Source organism: Pleurodeles waltl, chromosome 10, assembly GCF_031143425.1.
Source record: "Pleurodeles waltl isolate 20211129_DDA chromosome 10, aPleWal1.hap1.20221129, whole genome shotgun sequence".
NCBI classification, from domain to species: domain Eukaryota; kingdom Metazoa; phylum Chordata; class Amphibia; order Caudata; family Salamandridae; genus Pleurodeles; species Pleurodeles waltl.
In genome coordinates, this window is record NC_090449.1 from 490765014 (window position 1) to 490792569 (window position 27556).

Sequence of the window (27556 nt, forward strand, 5' to 3'; positions counted from 1 at the left end):
TCCCCAGTTTCGTTCTGGTAAGCCAGCCAATTGACCCTTGAAGCCTCTTCTTTGGAATGGTGCTGCTGGTAATCAACTTTTCCCCAAGCCAGGAAAGCAGAACAGGATCCAAACTCTGCTAGCTCAAAGTGCAGCAGATACAGTCGCTCTGGTGTCATAGCCTCTCTTTGTTCACTGTCATGGGTGCAAAGTAGTCTTCTTCTCGTCCTCCTTCCAAGTCCAGCGAGCACTGAGGTTTCAGGTGCCAGGGGTTCCAATTATACCCCAGCAAAGTGTCCCGAGGGGACAACGTTCTGCCACCGAGGTCTGGTTAGCAGTCCTCAGTGCACTCTGAGTCAAAAACCAGTAGCTAATAGCCCAAATGGGGGCAAACAATGGGGGGACCTGCGAAAAGCCTCTTTCCTTACAGTGCCAACATACTGGGGCATTGTAGGCCTACATTCAACATCCTAGTCAGTCAGAAAAACAACAGGAATAAACAATCCAAATGAATGCAGGTTAGGGAAGGAGTAAGGAGGGGGCATTGAATGCTATTAAACAAATGGAGAAAGATAGAAGCAACTTGAGAAACCCCAAAATTGGGAAAGGGAGTTTGGGGGGGGGGCTTCTAGCTCTCCTGTGTTGAGTACCCTGCTCAGAGGACATTTGGAGGGACAGCAAGGACCAAAAAGATTCAGACTTGACAAACCGAAAAAAACCTTAACCAAACTACAAGCAATCCAGTCTCTTCAATAGCGTGCCTGTGTTTACATTGGAACAGGGAACAGACAAAGGCTGCTAGGGCTAAGGAGTCTGTGACCGTCCTCATTAGTTACAGGACTTGCTAATCTTCCATTTCACCAATCCAATGCCCAAGGTGAACTGAACTGGTTGTCAGGTCCTCACCTCAATGTATTTATGTGCCAGAACTCACCACTTCAATTTCTGGGGATGTTACAATCAGTGGTACAGCACTGACAATGGATCCTATTGCTGCCTTTTTCTGTCTTAGCGTTTAATTACCTTCCAGTGTCAGAATGACTAGTGGGTACCTCGTCAAAATCAAGGTTTTAACTTCATAAGGATCTTGAGAGTTAACATGGTGCATTTAGACTTTATGAATTATTCAGAACACTCACTGATAAAATTAGGATTTAGTTTATGCCATAGAGGTCCCACAGAGTGAAGTATGGTATAAGCCACAATTCATTGTTTCACTTGGTAGGAATGGAACATCTGGCCAGCAACAGGGCAAGGCTCAAACAGATTTTTCTTGGTTTGTAAAACAAATGATCTGGTACAAACAATCATTAGTTAGAGAGGGGAGAGGAAGTTGGGGGATATATGGCATAGTGGAGAAGGAAGGAGAGGGTTTGTAAAAAACAAAAGCCTCAGTCTTTCAAGAGTGAATCTCTGTATGGACATCCAACCCCAACTATTCGAATAAAAGGCTTGATGCTTGGTGAGGTGGAGCATGCCTAGTAAGGAGTTGTCTGCATGCATGCCAGGTTCTCTTTTTAATTTGCTTTCTGTTGTGCAAGGAATTGTAAACTATCCTGCAACCTGGACATACCATGAGCCTCAGAGAGCTGGAAAAACCAGCACTAGAAAAAAAAAAAGTTAACATACAGGTTTGCATCAGACATTGAACAGGGCTCCAAATCACTTAAACATGCTTTGTGAACAATATCATAAGCAGGGAGATTGCTTTGAGAATGAGTCAAGTGGAACTATATTTTCTCTTAGCTGGTGAACATTATTAGCCCCAGCTGAGATCTCTAATGTTTACCTGCAAATTCCCAGGACCATCTGCTGAATGAAAGGTATATGAGGTGAGGGGCCACTGGTGATCCCTCAATAGCCTGGAAAGCAACCTGCACCATTACTCCATGGGAGTGAGATGTCAGCTCCTTTTCAATGGGAGTGAAGTAAGGCAGACTTTATTGATGCGTCGACATATAAAGCGGGTGTGAAGGTGAGTCTGGGAGAACAGAGTCACCATAAAAAAGTGTGTGAATTCCCCCCCCCCCCCCCCCAAATCGGCAGTACTACATTAATTACCCTTTATGTTACACAAACACACAAGATGATTAAGATCCTTACCCCACACCTACCCTGTTTCTGAGCAGGACGTGTGTCCACTAAGTTTATGCCTCCATTCTTTCCCTTACCTGTACATGGAGCTGGCAGCCATCTTAAGTCATGGAATTTTGGCATCGGTGCCACAATAAGGATATTATGAAGAAAAACAGAGTGAATTTACTCAGGACACCTTCTGGGAATAGGTACCATGTCACCCCAGGGCTTTTCTTAATGGGGCCCTGGGCAGATATAAAACGCAAGGAAATGCACATTTATAGTAGGGGCAGCTGTGTGGCTGACACCTCCATAACTGTGTACAACATTATAACTGCATATTAAAATACGGGAATTCATTATTGTATAGCACTTTAGTGAATAATAAAGTTAGCAATTATTTAGGCTTTATGTACAGTACATAAATATTTGTATAAATACCTTGTGTGCGCCTGATTTTCCTGCTTTAGTCTGTAAGGGGGTAAGAGTTGTAACCTTAATTTCGTTTTCCAGACTTATGAACTGTGCACAATCCCAGTGTTTAAAACATTGCAAATTTTTCAGGCTAAGTTATCAAATAACTCCAAATAAAAAATACATTTAAGCAACAATTTTCATCATCAAAATAAGATTAGATGGTGGGTAACAGGCATGGACAAAGCATAAGAGCAAGTTACAGATACACACAAGAAATAATGCATTTTGTCTAGAAAGGTGGCAGCAAACAAAATAGTATAGCTACAAAAGACTGTTGGGGTAGAGAGAAACCTCCCACAAAGACCTGCAATAATTTATTACAGAATATATCACAGCAGACATTAAAACAAGTTTCTAGCTACAAGATGAGAAAAATACCCAAGAATCAAGTACATTCGTGTCCGCATTAAATAACAGAATGATAGGGTAAAAAAAAGGCCCACGTTTTTCAATAACATAATTCTGAAGCAGGTCTTGCAAAACAAAATAGACTAACAAGTATATCAACAACTCAGTATATTTCTCATTTGTCTTTGCAGATTACCAAGTAGGACAATTTGTCTTTCTACAAATCTACTAATTAACTTGTCAATCTACCCCATTAAATCTGGTCTTCTGTGGCAAGCTTTTTGAATTATTCAATATATGTGCATTGCGTAAAATACTGACAAAAGGTTCGAAACAGAGTAAAGAATATTTAAAACCAAAATATTTTACTTTTTCCATACCAAGCTCTTGTGCTCATGAGACTATGAAGTAATGACTCCTGCATCTTTCTGCCTCTGCCCTCAGGTTTTTTGTTTATGAAGATATACGAGGTTTGCCTGGTTCTCAGTGGACATAGAGTAGTACATCCATGGATGACGTTCTAAATGCCCACATTTTCTTAAAGGATAGTTGCATGTTGACTTTAAAGGTATGCAGGCTTTTACAAAAAGATGACAACATGTAAAGGAAAATACAGACGTGTGAAGTTACTCAACACAGTCTGAGGCGTAGCAAGACCCAAAGTATCTCTGAAATTCATAGTGGTTTCTAGCTCTTAAACGAGAAAGAATCAGGGTTCTTGTAGGTAAAATAGCAATGATAGCAGAATGAAGCATTGAGGTTTTAGGATTTTTAATGGATATAGGACAGGAAGGACACAATGACACAAGAAGCTTTGTTAAGGTAGGAGATTAAAGAACCCAAGAGTCAATTTAATATTTTCCAGCTTCGAATTAAAAACGATACTGTAAAATAGCCACATCTTTAGATGACAATTCAGATATCCATTTCAGGAAATGCAACCGACCGAAATCGGTCAATAGAGCTTAGTAGATTTCCCTTAGTCATCGTTTCCTTAATGGCTCTAATTTTTCTGCATGTCTATCATTGTTTCTATCCCATCACCCATTCAGTACTTCTGGCAAGGTTTTTGAAATGTTCATATTTGTGCACTGCAGGAACACTGGACTTAAATAATAAGTAAAAGAAAAATATTTCACTTCTGACAGATGAAACTCTTCTGCTCAGGAAGATGTATTGTTTGTAATGCCATTCACAGCTATGTGATGGGATCAAAAGTTCACAATCACTAAGATTTCTCGCTTCACCAGGTCCTGGAGTTTGGAGATCCATTGTATACATTTACACTTTTTCATTGAACAAAACAAGAAGACAAGTTAAAACTAAATTGTACTCTCCATGGGAAATTCTGTCTATTCAGATTTCCTGTTACGTATGACTATAAACAGTATGAAGTAGCAGAGAGAAGACTATCTTGTTAAAGATGGGATACAACTTGGAGAAGAATGACTGTAATGATGGAGGGTGGTGGAAGGGTATTCCAGAATAGAATCTCCAAGATTTTGCTAGTGTATTTTCACCCCCACAATATTTTTTAAAGTGAGGTGAGATGTGCCTACGACTAAGTGGACACAGGGCAGTCAATATGTGGAAGAAGTTCTTAATGTTCAGATTTTCAAAAAATACATTGGGGTGGTGCATTCTATGAAAATCATTGCTTTGAAGGTTCATAGAAAGCAATAATATAACAGTCAAATTGTCTCAAATGCATGCAGGCTTTTTCTGCAAGATATTCAAGGCCGAGAACTAGAGGAGTCTAGATTGAAGCACTATTTTTCAAAGTGTAGGTCCAACACAGCGAAGAGTTATCCACTGACAGAAGCTTTAAGAAAGGAATAGCTACTTACTTGCAACACCGTCGTTGTCCTGGTATCTTCATTACATTCATAATACTAAATAAATGTCTCAGCCCACGTGGGAGATGCAGGAGCAACACTTTTAATATAATAAGATCTCCATATAAAATAGAATAGAATTACTCATGTAGAGGTGGAATTTGCCTTCCATTTGCCTCTTAATACACTCCAATACAAAGGTAAAAAAAAAAATCATCTAATTGTGTATTCGCTGTTGCTTTAAGGGGTCCTGTTTGTAGTAAAGGGCATGAAGCCCTGCGATCACTTACCATTTGCAGGCTCGATTGTCACTCTTTGTAGCTGCCTCCTTATTGGTCACCATATGCCTGACATCACTTCCTTTTATTTTTCCGGGGCACAGTCAAATAACTAATTTAGTTTAATTTGTGTCCTTCTGCTATTCACGCTATGCTTGCGAGATGGTTTTTTTGACACCATATATTTCAGATTGTTATTTTTTTCTCTCTCTACATTTCACTTTTTTTGGAGAATATTTTTTCTGGATCAGCGTTTTTTTTTTTTTTTCTAACTTTCACTTCCTTCTATTTGACTTTTTTCATTGGCATGGATTATAAAAGCAGTCCGTGTGACTGCAGTGTTTGAAGTTTGCGTTTGTTGCCTTTTTTGATTTTTGTTTGTGTGCGAGTGTGTGTGCTTTAGGGCTTCAGTGCAACCAGCACTCATGTTGCTCTCTCTTGCACCCTTATCGGTATACCTCTTCCTCCTTCTTATGCTTGCCATTTTTTGTTTCTTTTTGTTTGCAGTTTTGTAAAGGGACAACTCTACCAGAAGGTATTTGGGCACTCTACATGAGCAACAGTTGCATTACACAAGGTCACATTCCTTGTATTTTAGGCACAGGGAGATTAAGTAATTTGCCCAGAATCACAGGATGTTGAGCTGACGCCGGGACTCGAACCTGATTCCCCAGTTCCAAATTCAGCAACTCTTACCATGCCACATCCTATTCCGTTTATTATTCAGAATATTAGGTTTGTATTTAGAGTAACAGTAAGGATTTTTTTCTTCAAACATTTACTATGTTCTATGTAACTTTTTCAGTAGTATGGATTGCGTGTGACTGCAGTGTTTGCTTTGCTAGCAGTGTCTGTTTTTCTATCCTTTTTTTTAGATTGGCATTTATTTTTTCTAATCGCTATTCTTTTTTTTCAACCTATCACTTTTTTTTTTTTTTTTTTTTAAATGGCAACTACTATTAAAGCAGTTCTTGTGCCTGCATGTGTTTGTAGGTTGCGTTCATTGCCATTTTTTTCCTGAGAGAGCATGTGCAGTAGGATTTCGATGCAACCCACACCCATATATTACTCTCTTTCACAACCCCCTCCGTATTTCTTCCCCTCTTTCTAAGTCCTGTCATTTATTGTTTCTTTTTGTTTGCAGTTTTGTGCAGCGACTACTCGACCCGAAGGTATTGGAGTGCTCCACATGAGCAGCAGTTACATTTCACAAGGTCACATTCCTTCTATTTTTTTAGGCACAGGGAGAATATGTGATTTGCACAGAATCACAGGGTATTGGGATTTTAACCTGGTTCCCCAGTTCCAAAGTTGGCAGCTCTGACCATTACTTCACAAACTCTCTTGTTTATTATTTGGTATGATATTAGGTTCGTATTTTGAGTAGCAGTAAGTCTGACCTTTTTTTGAACAGTTGGGTGGACATATATTCGATGAGGGGGATGCATGACCTATTTTGTTTTTTTTTAAAACAAAGAACTTGAAGAGAATATGGCATGAAATACAAACAACCGGGTATCTGTATCTTGGATTATATTTGGGGTTAAGTGTGGTTGCAGAAAACAACTTATTGGCTGTTAAATATTACTAGTGCAATGTTTCTCTTAATTTCCATAGCCAGGTCACTTCTGTGAAAAGAGAGCCAGACCAGGGAGGGACTATTAATTTTTGCTAACTTTACATTAACATCCTTTTGTACAGTTACACCAACTAGCAAAGTATGTGCAATAAGATCTGAAATGTAATGAATATCTATTTAAAAGCATTTGTAAATCTAAAATCACCACCAGAACGATTCTAAGTGCTTTTCAATGCTCATCTTAGATTGGGTTGGAGGAGGTCCATATTGACTTGTATATTACTGAAGAGCAATAAACAGAATATATTTTAGTTTAATGCTTCACATAATGCTGACCTATGGGTGTAGAGTATGAACTAGATGAGTGGTGAACAAATAAAGAAGCTGCTTTAGAAATCATATGTTTAATTAAGGGCATTAGTATTTAGGATACTGGTAATAGTGAGCCCCCGGGGCTTGACATGCTGAATTCGGTCCATAACAAGATCCACAGTAGTGGGTCCAAACTTTCATCAGTTAATAATCTACATTCTATAAAAAAGGAGAGCTGCCAGCAACATGGTACCATGATTGGATTCTATAATTAAATCAATAGATAAAATAGGGAATATAAGAGATCCTACTTCTTGTAGGCTAATCTTCCTATTGGACGCCTCAGTCTTGTTTACTGGCATCTTAAATAGTGTCTGAGCTAACAGATGTCTGACCTTGAAAGGACATGTAACATCATATTTAGTCTAAGCTACATCAAATGGAAGCCCACTAATAAAAGGCTCACTATTGGTCTGTTATTTTAACAGCTCTCTATACTGAGGGTCATTTCTTACTTGGGACTCTCCATCATGGCCTCGTCACTCAAATCTTAACCTTTTATTTTAACACTTGGGCAAAGGCTGGTATAAACTGTGCTAACTAAAAAGATACCTATTCTTATTGGCCTTAAACAAGGGTACATCCTTGCCTGATTATAGCTCTCCCCTTTTTGACTTTAGCAAGGCATTGAAGGCGGCAAGGGTCATCCACCAAAAATTGCTGGCTAGGAAGTTAATCTATTGCTTCAAGCAGTTGATCTTATTGTTATGGACACAAGACTGAGTACCCCGTTCACCAAACTCTTGGTTCTTCCGCCCTTTTAAGACAGCAGATTCTCAGCTTTTGACTGGTGGTGTCCCCGTTGGCTCAGTCTACGAAAACCTTCCTTCAATGGCCTGACAGAGTGATGGCAGCCTGAGTTAGGTAACAGAACGCTCACCCTATTTTTTTTTCTGTCCATCATTGCTGCCAGGGAATAATCTGGCAGCGACAAACTTTTAAAAATAACTACTCCTCCCACCCCACAACCAAGGAGGTGGGGGGAAGACACCATCAATGTGGAAATCATTTGTCAAACACAAACTCCCACTAGGGGGAGTTTATTTTTTTTAAAGAAACTTTGGTGGGCAGTGATCAAAACTGATAGTGGCCATCCACCAAACCTTTGGTACCTTTAGAGGAACCACTGTGACAACCATTCCTCCGAAGGGTCAGAGATAACTGCTGGGCCAGCAGTGGTCTCTAAATCTGGAGGAAAGTAGACCATCAGAGTGGTGGACATAATGTCTTGCCCCACTGGGACCGACTATCGTCCTCCAAACTCAAAATTGGGCACTATATATTATTATTTACAGAGTCATTATACTAACTTTGATTGCTACGTAGATAGGATCAAATTACAATGGGTAAAAACATAGCAACAGCTAACAAAAGTGGTGTATGATAAGGATTATGTTACTTACCCTGTAAGCATATGTTCGTGGCGTGCAGTACTGTAGTTTCACATGCTCTGCATACTCTTCCCATTTAGTGTTGGCTCTGGAGTTCTGCAACATATTTTCTTTTGAAGAAGTGTTTTGAGTCATGAGATCGAGTAACTCCTCCTCTTGGTGATATTGCGCATGGGCATCGACTCCTCTGTTAGATTGTTTTCCCTTGGGCAGGTGAGAAAGGAGTGAAAGGAATGTGAAGGAAAAGAGATGTCTATGCAAAGTGTAAATACATATGTACAAATATATATGTATAATTTAACTGTAAAAGCCACAGGCGTCCGGGGAGGACAGAGGCGCATGTGAACCTACTGCACTACATGCTACAAAAAGATGCTTCCAGGGTAAGTAACATAATCCGTTTGATGGCATGCGTGGCTGTAGATACACATGCTCTGCATAGACTGTAAACCTGTCCCTCCATAGAAGCAAAGGCTAGCCTATGGGAGCTGCAGTTGATTGGAAAAGTATACATAGCACTGCCTGACCAAAACTGGCTTGTTGGCATGCTAAAACATTCACACATGAGTGTTGTGTGATGGTATGTGGTGTAAACTATGTAGCTGCCTTACATGTGCCACCTATGGGAATGTTCCAAGGAAGGCTGTATTAGCTCCCTTTTTTCAAGTAGAGTGCGCTCTGGAAGAAAGAGGTAAAGGTCTTTTGGCCTTAATGTAATACGTTTGTTTAAATTTGACTATCCACCTGGCTATGCCTAATTTGGATATTGGGCTGTCTTTATGAGGTGGGTAAAAGGCTACAAAGAGTTGTTTGGTTTTCCTGAAGTCTTAAGTTCTTCCCCTATAGAACAGGAGTGCTCTTTTGACAACTAGTGTGCGAAAAGCTCTTTCTGCAACGAAGTGTGGTTTTGGGTAGAAAACTGGTATCTCAATAGACTAATTAAGGTGAAATTGAGACATCACTTTAGGTAGAAAATTTGGGATTAGTTTAAATATCTGCTTTGCCTCAGTGATTTTAGAAGAAAGGTTTTTCTAAGGTTAGTGCCTGGAGCTCACTAACACAAAGCGAAGTGATAGTGATGAGGAAAGCCATCTTCCAGGAAAGAAACTGAAGTGGACATGAGTGAAATGGCTCAAATTGGGGACTCATGAGTCTAGTGAGAGCAATGTTAATGCTCCACGAGGGAGCAGGGGGCACACCAGAAGGAATGACACATTTGAGTCCTTCTATGAAAGCCTTAATGACTGGAATTCTGAAAAAAGAAATATGTTGTCTGTTTCAGAGTTATGCAGCTAGCTGCAAGATGTAAGCAAATGAAACTGTATGCAGGATTTCTTTTCTGCAAGTGAAGCAGGTAGCAAACAATTTTTTGTACTGTGGCTTGCATAGGATTAATGCGTCTGGGTTGGCAGTAGAAAACAAAATGTTTCCCTTTGGCAGCACAACGGGCTATAGTGGTGGGTGTACCAATTCCTACAGAATGTTCATACACTCTGCAGGAAAGCCTATGTAACCAAACTTTATGACCTCATGAGCCGCACTGAAAGGTTGAGTGACTTGGGGCCTGGATGCCTGATTTGTCCTCGATTCTGGGTGAGAAGGTCCAGCCTGTTGGAAGCTTCTTCTGTGGGACTGCTGAAAGATTCAGAAGTGTGGGAGCCATTAGGATCATGGTGTGAGATGTTTGCCTGATCTTCGAACCAGAAAGGGAATGAGAGGGAGAGGTGGAAAAACAGACAAATATTCCTGACCAACTCCTCTATAGAGGGTTGCCTTTGGATAGTGTGTGTGGATACCTGGAGGAGAAGTTTGGGCATATTGCGTTTCCTGCTGTGGCAAAAACATCTATGTGAGGAGTTGCCCACTTTTTTAAATATGTCTGGAGGAATCAAGGACTCTATCCTGGTTGTAGACGTTTGCCATCCTCTGCCATTGCATGAACGATGTTCCCTACATTGCAGATGGGGAATCTGGATCTCCAAAAATCAGTGTTTGGTGGAGATGCAGGAGAAGAGTTTCTTCATTAGCTGTAACTTATCCCATACACCTGACGCCTGAAGCACTAGGGAGATGTAAACCCCCACTGGCCTTTGGGGAAACGAGGTATTTTCCAAATATGTATTCCAGATATAGTCTGGCCGATAAAGAACCAGCGTTTCTCCATCATGGGTCAAGACCACTCACCCATATATCTGAGTTGTGCTGCCTGATAGTGGAGTGTGAGATGTGGGCTTCCCAAACCACACTCTGTCATGGGCCAGTAAGCTTGCTTCTTTGCCTTGAAGGCTTTTTGCCCATCCCAGATCTAATGTTCAATAAGCTGCTGTAACTTCTCCAGTACGTTTGGGGGGGAGGGGGGGGGGGGGGGGTGGAGAGTCAAGGTTTGCATCACTTATAAAATGTTTGGGTAGTAAGTCATTTTTACATTGGACAGTTTTCCCATCCAGGTGAGGGTCCCCCCTATTGAGGACAGCAAGTCTGTTTTGGCTACAGACAAAAGGGTGGTGTTGTGTTTTGATGTACTCTCCAACGTAGGATAAATTTGCAAGCCCAGGTAGGTGACTCTCTGGTTAGCTCATGTAAAAGAGAACTGGCTCTTAAAAGAAAGGTGGTCTGTCTCTGCTATAGTGGGGCCCAGTACCTGCATGTTCTGAAAATTCAACTTGAAGCCTCACACTTTTCCAAAGGTCTCCAACTCTGACATTGAGTGTTGAAGAGACTCCTGTGGGCGAATGACCATATTCACAACATCATCTGCATACATAGACAATTTGTGTTCCCTGCCCCCCAATAGTTACACCTGCTATCCGTGGGTTGCCCAGAAGCCTCTCTGTGGGGTTTCCATATACAGAACAAATAAGGAGAGGGGAAAGGGGGCAACCCTGTCTGGTGCCGCGTTTGATGTCAAAAGGTTGCAACAATACACCATTGACCCTGAACTGTGCCCTGGGGTGAGTGCCACTACACCACAACAATTGTCAAAAGCAGGGACCAAGGCTGATTTTATCCAGAATCAACCTGAGGTACGGCCAATGCACCCGGTCAAATGCTTTTTCTGCATTAACTGAAAGTAGGAGTGCCGGTGTGTGGGAGCGATGCACTTTGTCCATCAGTTGCCAAATATGCTTAGTATTGTCACTGCAGCCCCTTTTGAGAATAAAGCCAGCCTCGTCCGAATTAAGGAGGCCCTGCATGTATGGGCCTAGCCGTGCCGCTAGCACACTGATGAATACCTTGGCATCTACGTTTAAGAGGGAGAAAGGGCGGTAGGATGCACAGGACACTGGGTCCTTCCCTGGTTTAGGGATCACTGTAATGATAGCCTTTCTAATGGTGTCTGAGTGTACTTGAGGTGCTAAAGGAGTAATAGTGGCGGGCAGAAAGTGGGGCAAACGAGGGAGCAAAAGTCTTATAGAAGTGGAGATGAAGCTGTCTTGGCCAAGTGCCTTCCCAGCTGTAACCAGGATATTGTGGTCAGTGTTTGGAATACAGGCCATGTGTAAAGAGTCCAGGTATTGCTGTGCTGCTTTGTGATCTAATAGTTCTGCGGTATAGAAATTGTATAAAAGTGTTTGAAGGCTTGTGCAATTTGTGAATCAGTGTGCACCCTATTGCCGTTTTGCCCTTTCATTTCTAGAATTCTATGTCGGAGCACCTAGGCTCGCAGTTGGTGTGCTAAAAAGGTGATCTACCTTATTCCCACTTGTTTAAAATTTCTGCTTGAAGTGCAATAGTGCATATTCAGCTCTACCCACGTCCAGTGCTTTAAGTTCTTTGTGAGCCAATGTAAGTTGACGCCGCACTTTGAGAGCCCAACTGTTTATGCTGCTCCTCCAACTCTGTCAAGTAGACTCTAAGCTGACGCCTTTTATGCTCTCTTTCACTATGGTATCTTGCTAGCTAGCTATGAAAGTGCCTCTCAACACTTCTTTCAAGGTATCCCACCAGATATCAATTAGTGCGTCTGTGGTATCATTGAATTATAGAATTGTGCATATCACTGCGGTGACTTCAGTAACAGTGCATTCATATTGGAGTAGTCTGGGGTTAAGACTCCAATGACCGGAAGTGAGGTGGTGGGTATGGGGTACACACCGTTATTGTGATAGGGGAGTGGTCAGAGAGGACAGCAGGACCTATCTCCACATCAGTAACCGATGCAGTCAGACATGGGGAGTTGATGAAGAGGTCTATTCTGGCAAAAGTGTGATGAACAGCCGAATAATATGTATTTACACTTTCAAAGGGATGGGTTATACTCCATATATCCACTAGCCGCATGTCTCATAGCCATTGGAGACCAGCTGCAGTAAACACCCCTGTCTGCCCTGCCCTTTGGGCTGAACCAGCTGTGAGGGTGTCCAGTACTAAATTAAAGTTTCCCTCAATCGGAATGTCAGTGTCAGGGGATTTCATCACTTGGCCCAGTGCGTCTAATGGGAAAGCTTCCTGACAGGTATTGGGAGCATACACCGTGGCTCCTATAAAGGTATAAGTATGCAGGGATAAACAAAGGGAGAGCAGTCTACCTGTAATGTCCTGTTTGGAGTACTTGGCCAGGGAGTGGGTGGCTTAGAGAATAGCAAAGCCAGCCCGTTTCTGGGGACCCAATGAAAAGAACTGGCGGTCAAAGCAACTGAAGCGAAGGCATTGCCAGTCCTTCTTAAGGAGATGAGTCTCCTGGATCAAGCAAATGTCACATTTAGTGGCTCTGAGCATAGATAAAGGGCTAAGTGTTTCACTGGAGCATTCAGGCCTCGAGGGTTAAAGCTAAGGACCTTTATCATGGCGAGGGATAGGTATCATGCATGGCTTCTCAAGGGGGACAATCAAAACTAGGACCCAAAAAGAGACCAGGCTTCCTGTCGAGCCAGGCGGTTTGTGTTGGCCAGAAATGGTGCAAATAAGAATGTATTATCAAGGGAGAGAATAGGGAAAACCAATAAAACACTAGACCGAAGCTTCACCTCCTGGGAGGGAACTTGACCAAATGATGGGGGTCCATACCATAGGCGGGTGTTCGTTACAGCAATCTGTGGTGATGGGGCGGGGGGAACTCAGCCACACAATCCAAAGGTAGCGTCAGTATAAGGGCCGTGCAACCAGGGCAACTCAAGTTTGAGGAAAGATACTTCATTTGCAGTCGGTATTGCCTGTATCAGTGGGCAACGTCATGCAGTGGGGATCACTCAGTTTCAGGATATGATATACTTCCCTGCTGTCGTAGTTGCTGAAGAAGGGTTGATCGTGTCTGCTGTCTTTCTGCCTTGGTAGGTGTAACTGTAGATTTCCTCGCAGCGCGGGCATAACTCCTTGGTTCAGCCTTGGGGCGATGGGGAATACACATTTTGTGATGGGATACATCGAGCCCTGGAGCGCCATTAAAGCCCAGGATAGATTGAGCCTCCTCTAAGGTGGGGACTGTGTGAATCTCTTTGTTCCAGCCAAAGAGGAGCCGAAAGGGGTGGCCCCACCTATAACGCACTCCCTTTTCCTGCAGGAACGCCGTGGCTGAAAGTAGCATTCTCCACCTTTGAAGAGTGATGGTGGATAAATCTTGAAAGATCCTGATTTTCACACCCTCAAAAGTTACAGTTGTTTTGTCTCCCACGGCTGCCATGATGGCTTCTTTCTGTTTATAGAAATGGAGACACGTGAGGATGTATTGAGGCATGCCGGAGTTCCTGGTGGAACGATTTGCCCTGAGGGTGCGATCCAGAACAATGTCTTTCACTAGTAGGTCTGGTGCCACATGGCGGAAAAGTCTTATTTCATAGTCCTCTAGCTTCCCCAAGCCAACCTGCACTGGGACGCCTTTAATGCAGAGGTTAGAGTAGGGGGGACCTATTTTCAATTTCTTCCAGGCAGTCATATAGATTGTCATTTTTGTCTTTCAATTCCAACAATTCTCGCCAGTGTTCATGGAGTTCCTCCTACCGGAGATCACCTGTCTGCTCCAGTGTATACACACTCTTCCCCAGTTCAGTAATGACATTCTGAAGGCCCTTAATGTCTGCAGCCAGATCTTGTTTAAGAGCAGCAATCTCATCAAGCAGTGTTTCAAACAAACGTTCCAGGAAGGAACAGGTCACTGTTTCCTCCACAACAAGTGCATCAGGGTCTGGTGTGACGGACTGAGATGACGCGTCAGGGGGGAACTCCAGGCACCACTCAGATTTTTTGGCAGACTGTTTGCTGAGCATCACTCTAAGAGTGGTTTCTTTTTTTAGAGCGGTGCCCAGTCATGTTGCAATGTAGGCTTAGGTTTCTTGGAGGGGTCAGGCAACCCTTTTGTCATGCAGCACCACGCTTCCCTCCTAGGGAAGTCTCCGAGCTGTTTATCCCACATTCAGGGCCAGTCACCCAACCAACGGACGTTATGTAGATGAGCGCTCAGCCACTTAGCAACAATGCGGATGGGTACTCTGTCGAGCACAGGTAGCAAAGACTGCAAATGTATTGTCAGTAGCAAACAGCCTGGTTAGCTGCAGGATCCTCACCCTTGTGGTGCCCAGTCCTCCCAGCTACGTCTGTTGGCGGTAAATGCAGGTGCTTGCTGTATCTGCCCAGGTAGGCCTCACCAGGCTGCACTGCTTCTGCTAAGGTTGTGAAACGTCAGCTCTCTGCTAATACCACAGGTCTGGATATCAGCGTGCTGGCAGAGGCTTTTGCCCACACATTCGAGTCACAGCAAGAAGCACTGAAAGGGTGTCAGGGCCACTCCTCACCTTATCAGGCCCAGGGAGTATGGCAGTCCTTCAGCACAGAATAGCACTGCTGCGTGCCTACTACCTGCGTGGGAGGGAGGCCCACACCAGGCATTACAATTCCTGCTTTTTTCCCAGGTGGCACCACTTCACATTCAGCTGTCAGCTGCAAACCTCTTGTTGCTGGTTCGCGAGCTGGAACAGACCTCCACGCTGTTTAATGGTCGGACCATTTCAAATCTCGGCAGCCGGGTCCCAGTGATGTCTATACCTGCAGGGTTGCAGGAGCAGTGCTCTGGACCGCCAAAATGCATCCCGCATCATCCCTTTAGTATGTTCGAGGCCTAGAGAGGATTCAATCTGTCCAGCGCCGCCGCTCAAGCTGTGATTCTGCACTGGTGCAGCGGAGCTCCGTGATAGGGTCGCTACACAGGTGTCATCTTGACCACACCCCCTGGCTGGTGTGTGTGATTATTAGCGGGATTGGTTAAAAATATATCACAATTTGCAGAGAGTGGTAGATTTGGTGTTTGGGGATGAGCCCTGTGTAGTCATAATCGGTAAGACTACGAAGACAGTCGTGGTTTCCAGTAAAACAAAAGAATCTTACCTTTTTTTTAGATCATTATTTGACAGTGGCCTAATTTCTCAAAAAACAGAGGCTCTGAATACCGATCCAACACATGAATTCAGAAAATGAAAAGGAGCGTTCTCTTTCTTCAGATTTATTTTTCATAATTCTTTCCGTTAGGCTTAGGTCAACAGTGTAAATACTGTATATAATTTAAATTCCTTTCTGTTCACAGTTGTTTGTGTTTTCTTCCCAAGTTTAGCTTAGAGTTGCAGTCTTCAGAGATGCATGTAGCCTCTTTCTAGCATGGTTACTTTGGCCTGTTTGAAAAGTACGTCAGTGTGTTTTTACTGTGTCACTGGGATCCTGCTAGCCAGGACCCCAGTGCTCATAGATAAAAACCTATAATATGTCAATGTGTTTTGCCTGTCTCACTGGGATTCTGCTAGCCAGGTCCACAGTGCTTATAGTTTGTGCCCTAATGTGTATGCCTGTTTAGTGCCTAACTGTCACTGAGGCTCTGCTAATCAGAACCTCAGTGCCTATGCTCTCTCTGCTTTTAAATTTGTCACTGTAGGCCTGTGGCTTCATTTACCAATTTCAATTGGCACACTGGACCCCCCCTTTTAAGTCTCTAGTGTATGGTACCTAGGTACCCAGGTGCATTGGGGTTCCAGGGGATCCATATGGGCTGCAGCATTTCTTTTGCCACCCATAGGGAGCTCAGACAAACCCTTACACAGGACTTCCATTGCAGCCTGTGTGAAATAGTGCACACACTATTTCACAGCCACTTTCACTGCACTTAAATAACTTATATGTCTAACCTTCACTTGCTGAAGGTTAGGTACAAAGTTACTAAGTGTGAGGGCACCCTTGCACTAGCAAAGGTGCCCCCACATAGTTCAGGGCCATTTCCCCGGACTTTGTGTGGTGTGGGGACGCCATTACACGCGTGCACACCATCTAAGTCAATACCTATATGTAGCTTCACAATGGGAACTAAGAATATGGCCATGTAACATGTCCAAGATCATGGAATTGTCCCCCCTATTCCAAATCTGGTATTGGGGAGCCAGTTCCATGCATCCTGGGGGCTCCACCATGGACACCCAGTACTTCCAAACTAGCTCTCTGAGGCTTGCACTGCAGCTACAGCTGCTGCCACCTCAAAGACAGGGTTCTGCCCTCCTGGGGTCTGGGCAGCCCAGTCCCAGGAAGGCAGAACAAAGCACTTCCACTGAGAGCAGGGTAATACACCCTCTCCCTTTGGAAATAGGTGTTACAGGCTGGGGAGGGGTAGCATCTCCCAGCCTCTGGAAATGCTTTGAAGGGCAAAGATGGTGCCCGCCTTACATAAACCGGTCTACACCGGTTCAGGGACCCCTTCTCCCATGCTCTGGCCGGAAACTGGACAAAGGAAAGGGGAGTAACCACTCCCATGTCCATCACCACCCTAGGGGTGGTGCCCAGAGGTCCTCCAGTGTGTCCCAGACTTCAGTCATCTTGCTTTGCAAGGTGTGGGGGCACTCTGGAGGCCTGTGAGTGGCCAGTGCCAGCAGGTGACGTCAGAGACCTCTCCTGATAGGTCCTTAGCTGATAAGGTAGCAATCCCCCCTCTCAGGGCTATTTAGGGCCTCTCCTGTGGGTTCTCTTCAGATTCTGCTTGGATGTTTCCTTCAGGAATCCTCTGCAACAACTTCAGACTCTTCTGACCTCGGATCAACTGCAGCCTGCTCCAAGAAACGCTGTAACTGCAACAAATTGTCTACAAGAGACACTTTTCTTCAGCAACCTCAGCTCCAAGCCAGCAACTGCAACAGTTTCCACTGTGTGTGCACGCTCTGGGGACTCCCTGTCTTCATCCTGCACCAGAAGAACCGAAGAAATCTCCCTTGGAGTGACGGAATCACTTCTCTGCTCCAAGCAGGCACTTTCCAAGACGACGACCGGTACCCTGGGACTCCTCTCACAATCAAGAGCGTACTCCTAAGGACACAGAGGGTGGACATCAACGACAGACTGTCCTGAGGTCCTGCTGACGTAATCTGGAGGAGGTAAGACCTTGCCTTCCCCAAGAACGACGGTACCCCTGTGTACTGTGTCTTCTTTGCTGAGGACCTGGGCCATGCTGTACACGAAGGAATTTTGCATAGAGTGCACAGAGGCCTCAGGAGGCGCTCCATCCTGCGACGCTCAACTCGCTGAGTTGTTCTCTGGCGGCGTGGGACCATCTTTTGTTGTACTGCATCAACCGCATTTTTCACCTCCTTTGAACCCGGATCCTGCAATTCCTGGGGTTGCTGGCAGGTATCCTGAGGGCTCTATAAAGTGCTGAGAGCCCCCTCTTCCTCCTCAGAGTTGAGGCCCCAGGTCCCTCCTGGGTCCACCCAGCGCCATTTTGACGCAAAAAGCACTTTTGTTGTAGACCAGGCTTGTTGGCTACTTCCAACACGAAATCTCATCTGCAACGATCTTCACGCCGTGGGACATCCTTTGCATCACGCAGAAACCCAATGGCATCTTCCTAAGGTGCATTCCTGCAGTCTTTGACTATCCGGGGACTCTTCTTTTGCATCCTCTTCTGGGTTGGCAGGGGCTCCTGTCCTTCCTGGAACTTCTTTCGACTTCTGGAGTTGGTCCCCTTCCTTTGCAAGTCTTCAGGTCCAATAATCCAGCAGTTATTCTTTGCAGACTTGGTTGGCTGCTGCAAATTCCCAAAAACAAGGTGTAGTGTGTCCTAAGGGAACTTGCAGTACTTAACTCCTTCTTTTCTGGGCTCTGGGGTGGGGTAATTTACTTACCTTTACCATATTCTTACTCTCCAAGCAATTCTGTACACACTACACTTGTCTAGGGGGGGGATTTGTGATTCATATTCCACTTTCTTAGTATATGGTTTGTGTTGCCCCTAGACCTATTTTCTCCCATTGCATTCTATAGGATTTCCTACTGTTTGCTTTGTTCTAGGACTATTTACTTGTCTATATTTGGTGTCTAGTGTATATATTGTGTATAATACTTACCTCCAGAAGGAGTATTGTCTCTAAGATATTTTTGGTACTATGTCACCCCAAATAAATACCTTTATGTTTGGTAAAACTGAATATTGTCTTTACTTGTGTATAAGTAATGTGTAACTATAAGTGGTATTGCATGTGCTTTGCATGTCTCCTAGTTCAGCTTAAGCTGCTCTGCTATAGCTACCTCTATCAGCCTAAGCTGCTAGAACACTACTGCATTCACTAACAAGGGATAACTGGACCTGGTGTAAGTACCCAGGGTACCCACTACAAACCAGGCCAGCTCCTACAAGGCACGGCTGGGGAAATGTTTCAAAGCTGGCAGGTGATGTGGAAAAAAGTTGCAGAAGAGTCTTCTCTGTTGGAACAGCGTTTGCCGGTTCCTAGAGGGTCCAGGCGCGGTTCCAGTGGCCAGAAGCTGAAGCAGAGGAGTCCTGCTGGAATCTTGCAAGCTGATTCTGAGGACCGACCAAAGAGAGACACCCTAAATAGCCCTGAAAGGAGGATTGGTCACCTAACCAGGTAAGCACCTATCAGGAAGGGGCTCTGACGTCACCTGCCTGGCCTGGCCACTCAGATGCTCAATGTATAGCCTTAGAGACCACCACAGATAGTATTTCCTCTGCACCCGGGCACACTAGGGCAGATAACCGAAAACTGCTGGTGGGTCTGGAGACCTTTGCATCTATTTACCTTAAGTCCAGAAGAACAGTCCTGTAATTCAATTACAAGTGACCCAGCGCAGTGTATACTTTCCCCATAGGATAACATTACTGCGTTCAAGGCTCATGCCTCAGATTTGACAGCTGTATTTTCTGTATTTCTATTAAATCGCTAACTCAAAAAGTACTTACCTGATTGTGTAGATCTTGGTAGCCGTGGTTGATTTGCTCTGGTGGGCCAAGCAGAAGAGATTGTCCTCAATATGTCTTCCCCTTTGAAAGTCTGATTAGCTCGATGAAATTATATTTACACTTTTATGAAGTGTGGACTAGGCTTTCCAGAAACCCCTGGGCTATCAACTGCATGGTAAAAGAGACAAACTAATTTTGTATTTTTGCGAGTTATTATCATTTCAAAGTTCAGGAGTTTGGCTAGAACTCTTAGAGATAGATGTGAATTGTAACGTTGTCCAAGTAGAAAGGTTTCAAGGGAATTGTTTATATTAATTACTGTCCCAAGCACGCCTTATTATCTACTGTTTGGGAACAAACCTACGTCCGTGGCCCAAGTAGATCTGTATAAATATTCCTCTCTCAAATAGTCAGAGGGACTCCGACCAGATGCCATTGCTGCTATCGATTCTGCACGTCGCCTTGATGCTGATCCAGTCTTTGTGTCCCTAAGGAGTCTGAGCTAGAGACCTCATTCCCAGGTAACAACAGTTGGGGGCTCTTCTCAAGGACATGGCATTAGCAGATTAAGGTTTAACATACCTAGCTCTCCTCTAGGTTAGTGGTTAGACCTAACATGCTAGGGTATTAGGAAATATTACACACCACGTCATTTCATGATATTGCAAGAAGGTGGGGGGGGTCTTTGTATTAATGACTCTTGTCTTTACCATTCTGTTTCTTGCACTGTTCATCATCCTTATCATTGCAGCCCATGCAACTTATCTCAAATTGCAGTTTTGCTAAAATAAAACCTATTGAAACTCTACTGCTACTTCTTCATTGCCTATGTGTGTTGAGACATGTTGTTAATGTGAGAAAGGGGTAATCTCTGTTTAACCACTACATTCCCTGAGATGTCACACTCTTGAGTCCATGTGTAGAGGCTGCCACAAATTACCTTTTACCGTTTGGGTTTCTGGGGAGGTGCTGCAAGTGAGCCGGAAGGGTTGGGACGACAGTTACGATTTGTTGTAGGACTTGCATAGTCACCTACAAGTATAAGTACTGTGATCCTTAAACCAGAATTCTCCCAATGTGCTTGCCCTTCGGGATGGTTCCCTCAGTGGATGACAGCGCCACATGGGGTACAGTCTTCACTGCAATATACACTACCACACATGGTACTCCAACACTTGCCAATTTACTGGAAGTGTTAAAACAAATACAGAATGAGCATGGGGCTGCACCAGATTTGGGGATGAAATTAATGCGTAACTTGGATGCAGTCTCCTTGATCATACTCAGTAACATTAAAGGGGAAGCAGAAGCACTGGCTATACGCCAGCGTCACCGAAAGATTCCACATTTGGATCGGGAGAAAGAGCTACCAAAAATCATTTCCGACACCTATACTAGTTTAGGACGGGATACTTTGGGAGCCAAGCCGAAGAAACCCAAATTACTAGTACCACCCCTAAGGAAGGTACTAAACAAGCACAGGAGGGTTCTAAGAAGCGCTGGGATAAGCAGAAACAATTTAACGCTAGACGAAATCAGAGAGCAGATACTCCACATCCAGAGAACTCCGAAAGGAGATACACTCTCAGAAATAGAGAAAGTATAAAAGCTCCTGACTGATATACTGATTCACGTCCCTCTCGTTCCTTTCAGGACGCACTGGATAGACGTATCACGAGGGGGACGTCCTGGTTACGTGAAACAGAAGAAAGACTCGCCACAGTCTTCAGATGAAAAAAGAAAATTCCCCACAGCAAAAGCCACAGTTTAAAAAGAAAAAGGTGGCAGCACCGTCAAATAAAAATGTCAGTACACTTGAGAACATTGCTGAAGAACAAGACGTGGGCAGTGACACAGTTCGACAGCGCAGCAGAGGTCCCGATATGTCGCCAGAGTCTGAAAGATCATTGGGATGCGACAGCAACTAGCGATTTCATTGCAGTTGAGACTGCGGGCGGCCCAGTCTTCTCACCCGACAGGGTTTATGATTTAAATATCCACATTGAGGAAGACGTAGAGTGCACCATTGGTGTGATATTCTGGGATGAACTTATTTGTGATATCCTGCTAGCCGAAAGGGACTGGCCACCTGAGCACGTCCGTAATCTCCCACAAGTGGAAGAAGTCATTTTGCCTTCTTTCTCTTATCTTGTTCCAGAAGCGTTAAACAAGCCTACGCTGTCAATTGGGCTTTAGCGCAGGAACCTGCGTTGTACTGAAATCATGTAGGCTGGGACAAGGACTCTCCTTGTCATGTAATACCTATCAGGTCTACACCGCAACCTCAGCCACAACATCCTGTTAAATAATGAAGCTAAAGCTCCAGTGAGGGAGATCCTCACTCAGCTCGAGTACAAGGGAGTAATTGAGCCCTGTTCTCTGCAATGAATAATCCGTTATTCCCCACTGCAAAACCAGCCCATTCCTACAGAATAGTCCTGGATTAGACACTTAAACAGTCATACACGCTCATACACTATACAAAATTCACATAGTACAGCACTGATCAATAATATAGTGCGCAAAAAATACAAAACAACGTTGGATATATCCAACGGGCTTTTCTGCCAAAACTTAGCACACGAAAGTCAGGACCTGAGTGCATTCTCATTTGGCTCACAAGAATGCTTCTACCGTTTGCTCCAAGGCTATAAGAACATCCCAGGGCTGTTCTCAGCCTGTGTAACATCAATATTACATGATATTGATCCCAAGGCTTTGTCCTAAGTGGATGACATCTGTCTCAAAGTTGACAACCTCAATATTTATCTTGCCATGGTCGATCGGATCGTTTTAGAATTCGCAGCCCTTGGCTACAAATTTGATTTTAGGAAAACTAAAATAGCCTTTCTCAGCGTACTGTTCCTGGGATATGAGCTATTAAACGAGGGGAAGAGCCTGGCCCGAACTTTCTAGAGAAATGTGCACAATTGCACCGACCTAACACTCTAAAGAAACTAGTCTTTACTTGGTTTCTTTAATTTTGGCAGAACATACATTTCTGACTATGCACAACGTATCAAGCCACTTTATGACTTAATACGCCCAGATTTTTCTAGCAGACACTGGACAGTGGAACACACATGCATCTTTAGGGAACTGCAACAGGACATGCTAGAAGCCAAACACTTGCACACACGCGACAACAAAACAAATTTGGACATCAGAATAATTGCTGGTGCAACTGAGTTTACTTACATCACCTTTAACGAGAGCGACACAGTGCCCATAGCTTATAAATCACATTTATACTCCAATGCAGAACAATGTTTTGCACCCGCAGAAAAAATTCTAACGGAGGTTCAAATGGCCGTCATTAAGGAGAGGCCACTTGACCAAGGGAAACGCATCACTGTCGTTACCCCAGTGTCAGCCTTAGAGGCCGTCACCAAAGCAAGCGTTCTTAACGCTAAAGAATTACATCCACGTTGGATTCAGTGGGCAACTTCCCTGACAAGAATTTCTCCAATACAAACAGGAGTAGCCAGCTCCTCTAGATATTTTGCCACTTGACAGATACCATACTGTCATTTATGCTAATGGTTCAGCACAACCAGCTGTAGGTACTAAGCATCAATATTCAGCTGCTTGCGCAGCCGTGAGTGGAGTGATGAAGGATGGAGTTTTCCACCCTCACAATACTTACACGCAGACCCTAGGGGACTGCACAGCTCAGCTGGCTGAATTTAAAGCCCTAATTCTATTGCTAGAACACACAGAGCCAGGATTGCGGACCTTAATTGTCTGACTCATACTACTGCGTCCAGTCCTATAATGATTACTTCAATCGCTGGAAGCTGAACGGGTTTAGAGATTCCAAGGGGAACCCAATAAAACACAAAACATTGTGGGGGACAGTGGCTGATCTTTAGGATAAGCTACCGTGTGTCCATGTAATACATACATTGGGCCAGCAACGTGTAGGAGTACACGTTATCAGCAACAATTTGACTGACGAGGCAGCCAAATTCGCATTAGCTATAGCTTCTGTGGCTGCAGTGACTCGTTTTCAGACGAGATTGGATAATGAAATTGTGACTGCCATGAAGGTTTTGGCTGAAGGAAAGTCTCTTCCAAAAGCATACCCTACAAAATATTCTTATCACGTTAGTGCACAGAATGTAGCATACGCAACAATTCCTGGAGTTGGAGATCGAGCGATCCCAAACGAGGACCAGAGATTACATCTAATAAAAGCAGCACATGAAGGGGTCGCTTCTGTACATGCTGGTATCTCAGCCACAGCAACACTCTTACAGAAACGCTTCTGGTGGCCAGGACTATACAAATAGACAAAACAATACGGCCTTTGTTGTGACATTTGCCACCAAATAAAAGGCTCTAATATCAGACGCCCGTCGCAGACACTACACTGTGTGTGTACAGGGACCATTGCGTTCCACTTCAACCTGATGGTGCATACAAATACATCTTAGTCGCTGTAGATTCTTGTTCTAGATTCCTGTGGCTATGGTCTCAGAGGTCGGCTGATGCTCGAACTGTTATAAAAGACATGGTGATCTTTATCGGTACATATGCGGTTGCAGCATTCCATTCGGACCAGGGCCCTGCATTTGCCTCCAAGGCATTCAGGGACACAATGGGGGTGATGGGTGTTGAGCTCCATTACTCCTCACCATACAATCCTGAGGGAAATTTGGTCATGGAGAGGTGGAACCGTCATCTAAAGCAGTCCTTAACAGCTAGAGTATTAGGTTCTGGCCGCAGTAGGCTTCATCAGCTATATAGGGTCCAGAGAGCACTGAACAATCTGCCAAGATGGTCCGTGGTGGACACACTCCTTATGAGGTTCTCTTTGGGATATCTATGTATGTCCCAAGTATTGATGGACCTAGTTTGGCGGCAGCAGACACACCTTTTGACATAAATTAACGTCTCACTGTCTTACAGGTGCTTCAGAAATTTCGTGATGATAAATCATCCACCAGTGCTGCCACCTTAGGAATAAGGGATTTACCAACAACTTCCACTGGCTGGATTCCTAAAGTCAGGGATCTGGTTTGTAAGAAGATCACTTTCAAGAAGGAATTTGGTTCATCCTAAAGAGCACCCAGTCCCAGTCCTGGGAGTATAAGGTACCAGAACTGTCATCTTACCACCACTTCCTGGTTTCAGAGCAAACAGATTCATTTCTATTGATGACATCAAAGTTCACCATGTGGCCGATCCTGCACAGTAGACCCAGAGGTCCTTTGGGTAGTTCCCGATTCCCTCTCTCTACCCAACAGGACATACCTCTTCAAAGTAGAATTAACAACACTACTTTGGACTATATAACAATGTCCAACGATGCTACAAATACCTACAACACCTTGGGAGGGCAGAAAAGGAGCTTTTACTGATTCCAGTTACCACTCCAACGACAGCAACTGTCCAAGATTTGGCTTTTTTTTTATTTTTATTTTTTACACCAACACTACACAGACTGATGACACCATCTATTATGACCCTCCACATGAAGTGGATCCATCCACCAGTAATGCACCTGATCCCACGTTTGCAGAGACTGCCCCTGGTTATTTCATCAGCACTGATGACTTTTCTTCAGACTCATCCACTCCAGTGATTGAAAATATATCAAAGACACGTAAGCTGTACCTATGGCTTAAAAATAACTATTTAATACACCCATTGAACTATTAATGGTACTGCTTGATAGTTTTCCATTATTTCTATGGATTGGTTTTGTGACTGTTTTCTTTTTGCTTATAAATGGTCATTACCTTCCTGAACGCTCTTCAGTGGAGCTTGTGGATGAAGTCTTAACTTCATATCATTCCTCACATAAGGTCTGAAGAGACTTGTCCCTTGTGAACATTTCAGCTGTGCCAATTCCTGATGGGATTGTGTGGGACAACATTCCATTTGATACATACGGGCCTACTGAGGTCATTCAAATTCCATATGTATTTAAAATTTCTAGGACAGATGTTATTACACCTGGTGTTGTATCGGATGATTGTGATGTCTAGACAGATGATTCCATGTTAACTGAAATGAAGGACTATTCAGTGTTTGAAAGTGATGATGTATATAGACATACAATGAATTATGGGGAAATGTTCTGTTATAATAACTGGGGACACTACTACGTACACCGTGCTACTACACACAGACCAGTACTCAATTACACACAGCAGGAACACTGTTCGACACCACCTGTGGGGAGCCCAAAACGTTATTCAGATAAGTTTACTTATTTTTCTGGGCACAACACGAAGATCCTGAGTCATATTATTTCAAATTACTTCCTTCCATAACTAGGAAAATTTTGCTAACAGATACAAAGCTGATCTAATCAGATTCCTTTATTTCCCGTCTTGCAGGTGAAGGTTACGAATACTGGAAAAACACTAATGATTTAAAAAGTGTATGGGGAACTCAAGATTGGCAAATACAGGGTAGGGAAGCTTTATTTAGAGCATGCCTGAATCCTGTGCAAATGATCTTTTTAAATGACACCATTCAACAGGCATCATGTCTGAGCTTAGCAAAAATAAAAGAAATGAAAATGCCCAGTATCCCCACACCAGCGAAGTTTAATGATTGGCAATTCTTCCTGAATGTCACAGAGGAAGAGCTGGATGCAAAGGTTCAGGCTGGTACTTATAATTCCTCACTTTCCAGTCCCAGAGGGTGGTTAATTTGGCCAATAGACACCAATGGATGTCAGGCACGTTTTCTGAATTCCTCAAGGGGTTTCAAGGTTAGCCAGCCAGACCCTCGCTTCATCTCGGGTCAACATACTAGTATAGTTACAAGATAGTGTGGGTAAACTGTGCCAAACAACGGGTACAGTCTAACATGTTAGCCACAGTTAAAGAACATCTTAACACTCTTTATGAAGATGTAGACTTGCAGGACTTTTTGCAAGGTCCTAGAAAGCTGCGCACTAAAAGATTCATATACGCTATGTATAACAAGATCTGGAAGCTTTCTCAGAACGAAGCTGCTGCGCACTTAAGGCAAATAGATAGGGAAAACTTAGAAAAGGCTTTAGCTGTTGTTGATAACGGCATGAATACTCTGTCCAACAGGATTTACACCCTGACAAACAATGTCATCTGCGAAAGTATTCTAATGTCCTGTTTATATCATGGAAAAGGTCAGCTGCGTTCCATCATGCAGTTAGGTTGGACGTTTCAGACTTTGAAAAATTGCCAAATTCCGTGAAAGTACATTCACGGTATTGAATTGTTCACTGCTTTTAATTTATCCAGGGAACAGCAGACAAATAGCTAAAAGGGAAGCGAGTTACACCATGCTTCACATAGAGAAGTTTAAAAAGTTGCCTTTCACAGTTTCAGAGAGTCCTTCAACAGTATTGCTCCTACACAGCATTATTAATCTGCCCATTTCCACTTTTAGTTTTTCGAGATGCCTGAAACATCTTGCTTTGGTAAGGTACGGGCGACTAGGCGATAGCTATATTAAAGAGGAGTGGGAGTTGCCCTTTCATTACAAATGTCTGAATGGCGAAACAGAGGTCTTTCTTGGCGGAAGCAGATGTCAGACTACTGTTAGTCATTCAATGATCTGCACGCAGGTGTCCCTTCACGGCCTTTGCAATGCGTGGGTCACAAACTTGGCTTGTTTTCTGAAGGGAACTCCTGTCCCTTTGATTCGACCGGCATTTCATGTAATTTCGAATGGAAGTTATGTGGTACTGAGCGACCAAAGCTGTTGCAGTATGCAACCAGAAATGGGCTACGCAATTTCTGTCTCTAAGGTCGTTACGTGTTGTGGACAAGTTTTATTTCCCCTCCCCCCACACAGGAGATAAATGTATCAGACATGTGGCCTCACATTGATACTGTTAGTGTAAATTATGACAAGCTGAGCAGATTAATGGCACTACTGTTTCAAAAACAAGTCGTGTTGACATTAGCTAGAGAGACGTATGCTCTCCAGATAGCGAGATCATCAGCCGAGATACAATCCCTATTAAATACCATCTTCCCCAAGCACTTTGTAGAGCTGGTATCCAGAATCTTCAATGCCTGTAGCACTGCTGGGATTTTCCATTTCTTTAAGGCTGTTGGGTC

General features: G+C 43.7%; 1 protein-coding gene across 2 annotated transcripts in view; it reads right to left on the bottom strand.

Annotated features, from left to right (window-relative positions):
- Positions 1 to 27556, bottom strand: part of LOC138261646 (uncharacterized) — a 502166-nt gene that overhangs the window by 241807 nt on the left and 232803 nt on the right. For both annotated transcript variants that reach the window (XM_069210810.1, XM_069210811.1), the window contains exon 8: positions 2497 to 2526. In XM_069210810.1, coding sequence (XP_069066911.1) covers positions 2497 to 2526 — 30 coding nt within the window. The remainder of the gene's footprint in view (positions 1 to 2496; positions 2527 to 27556) is intronic.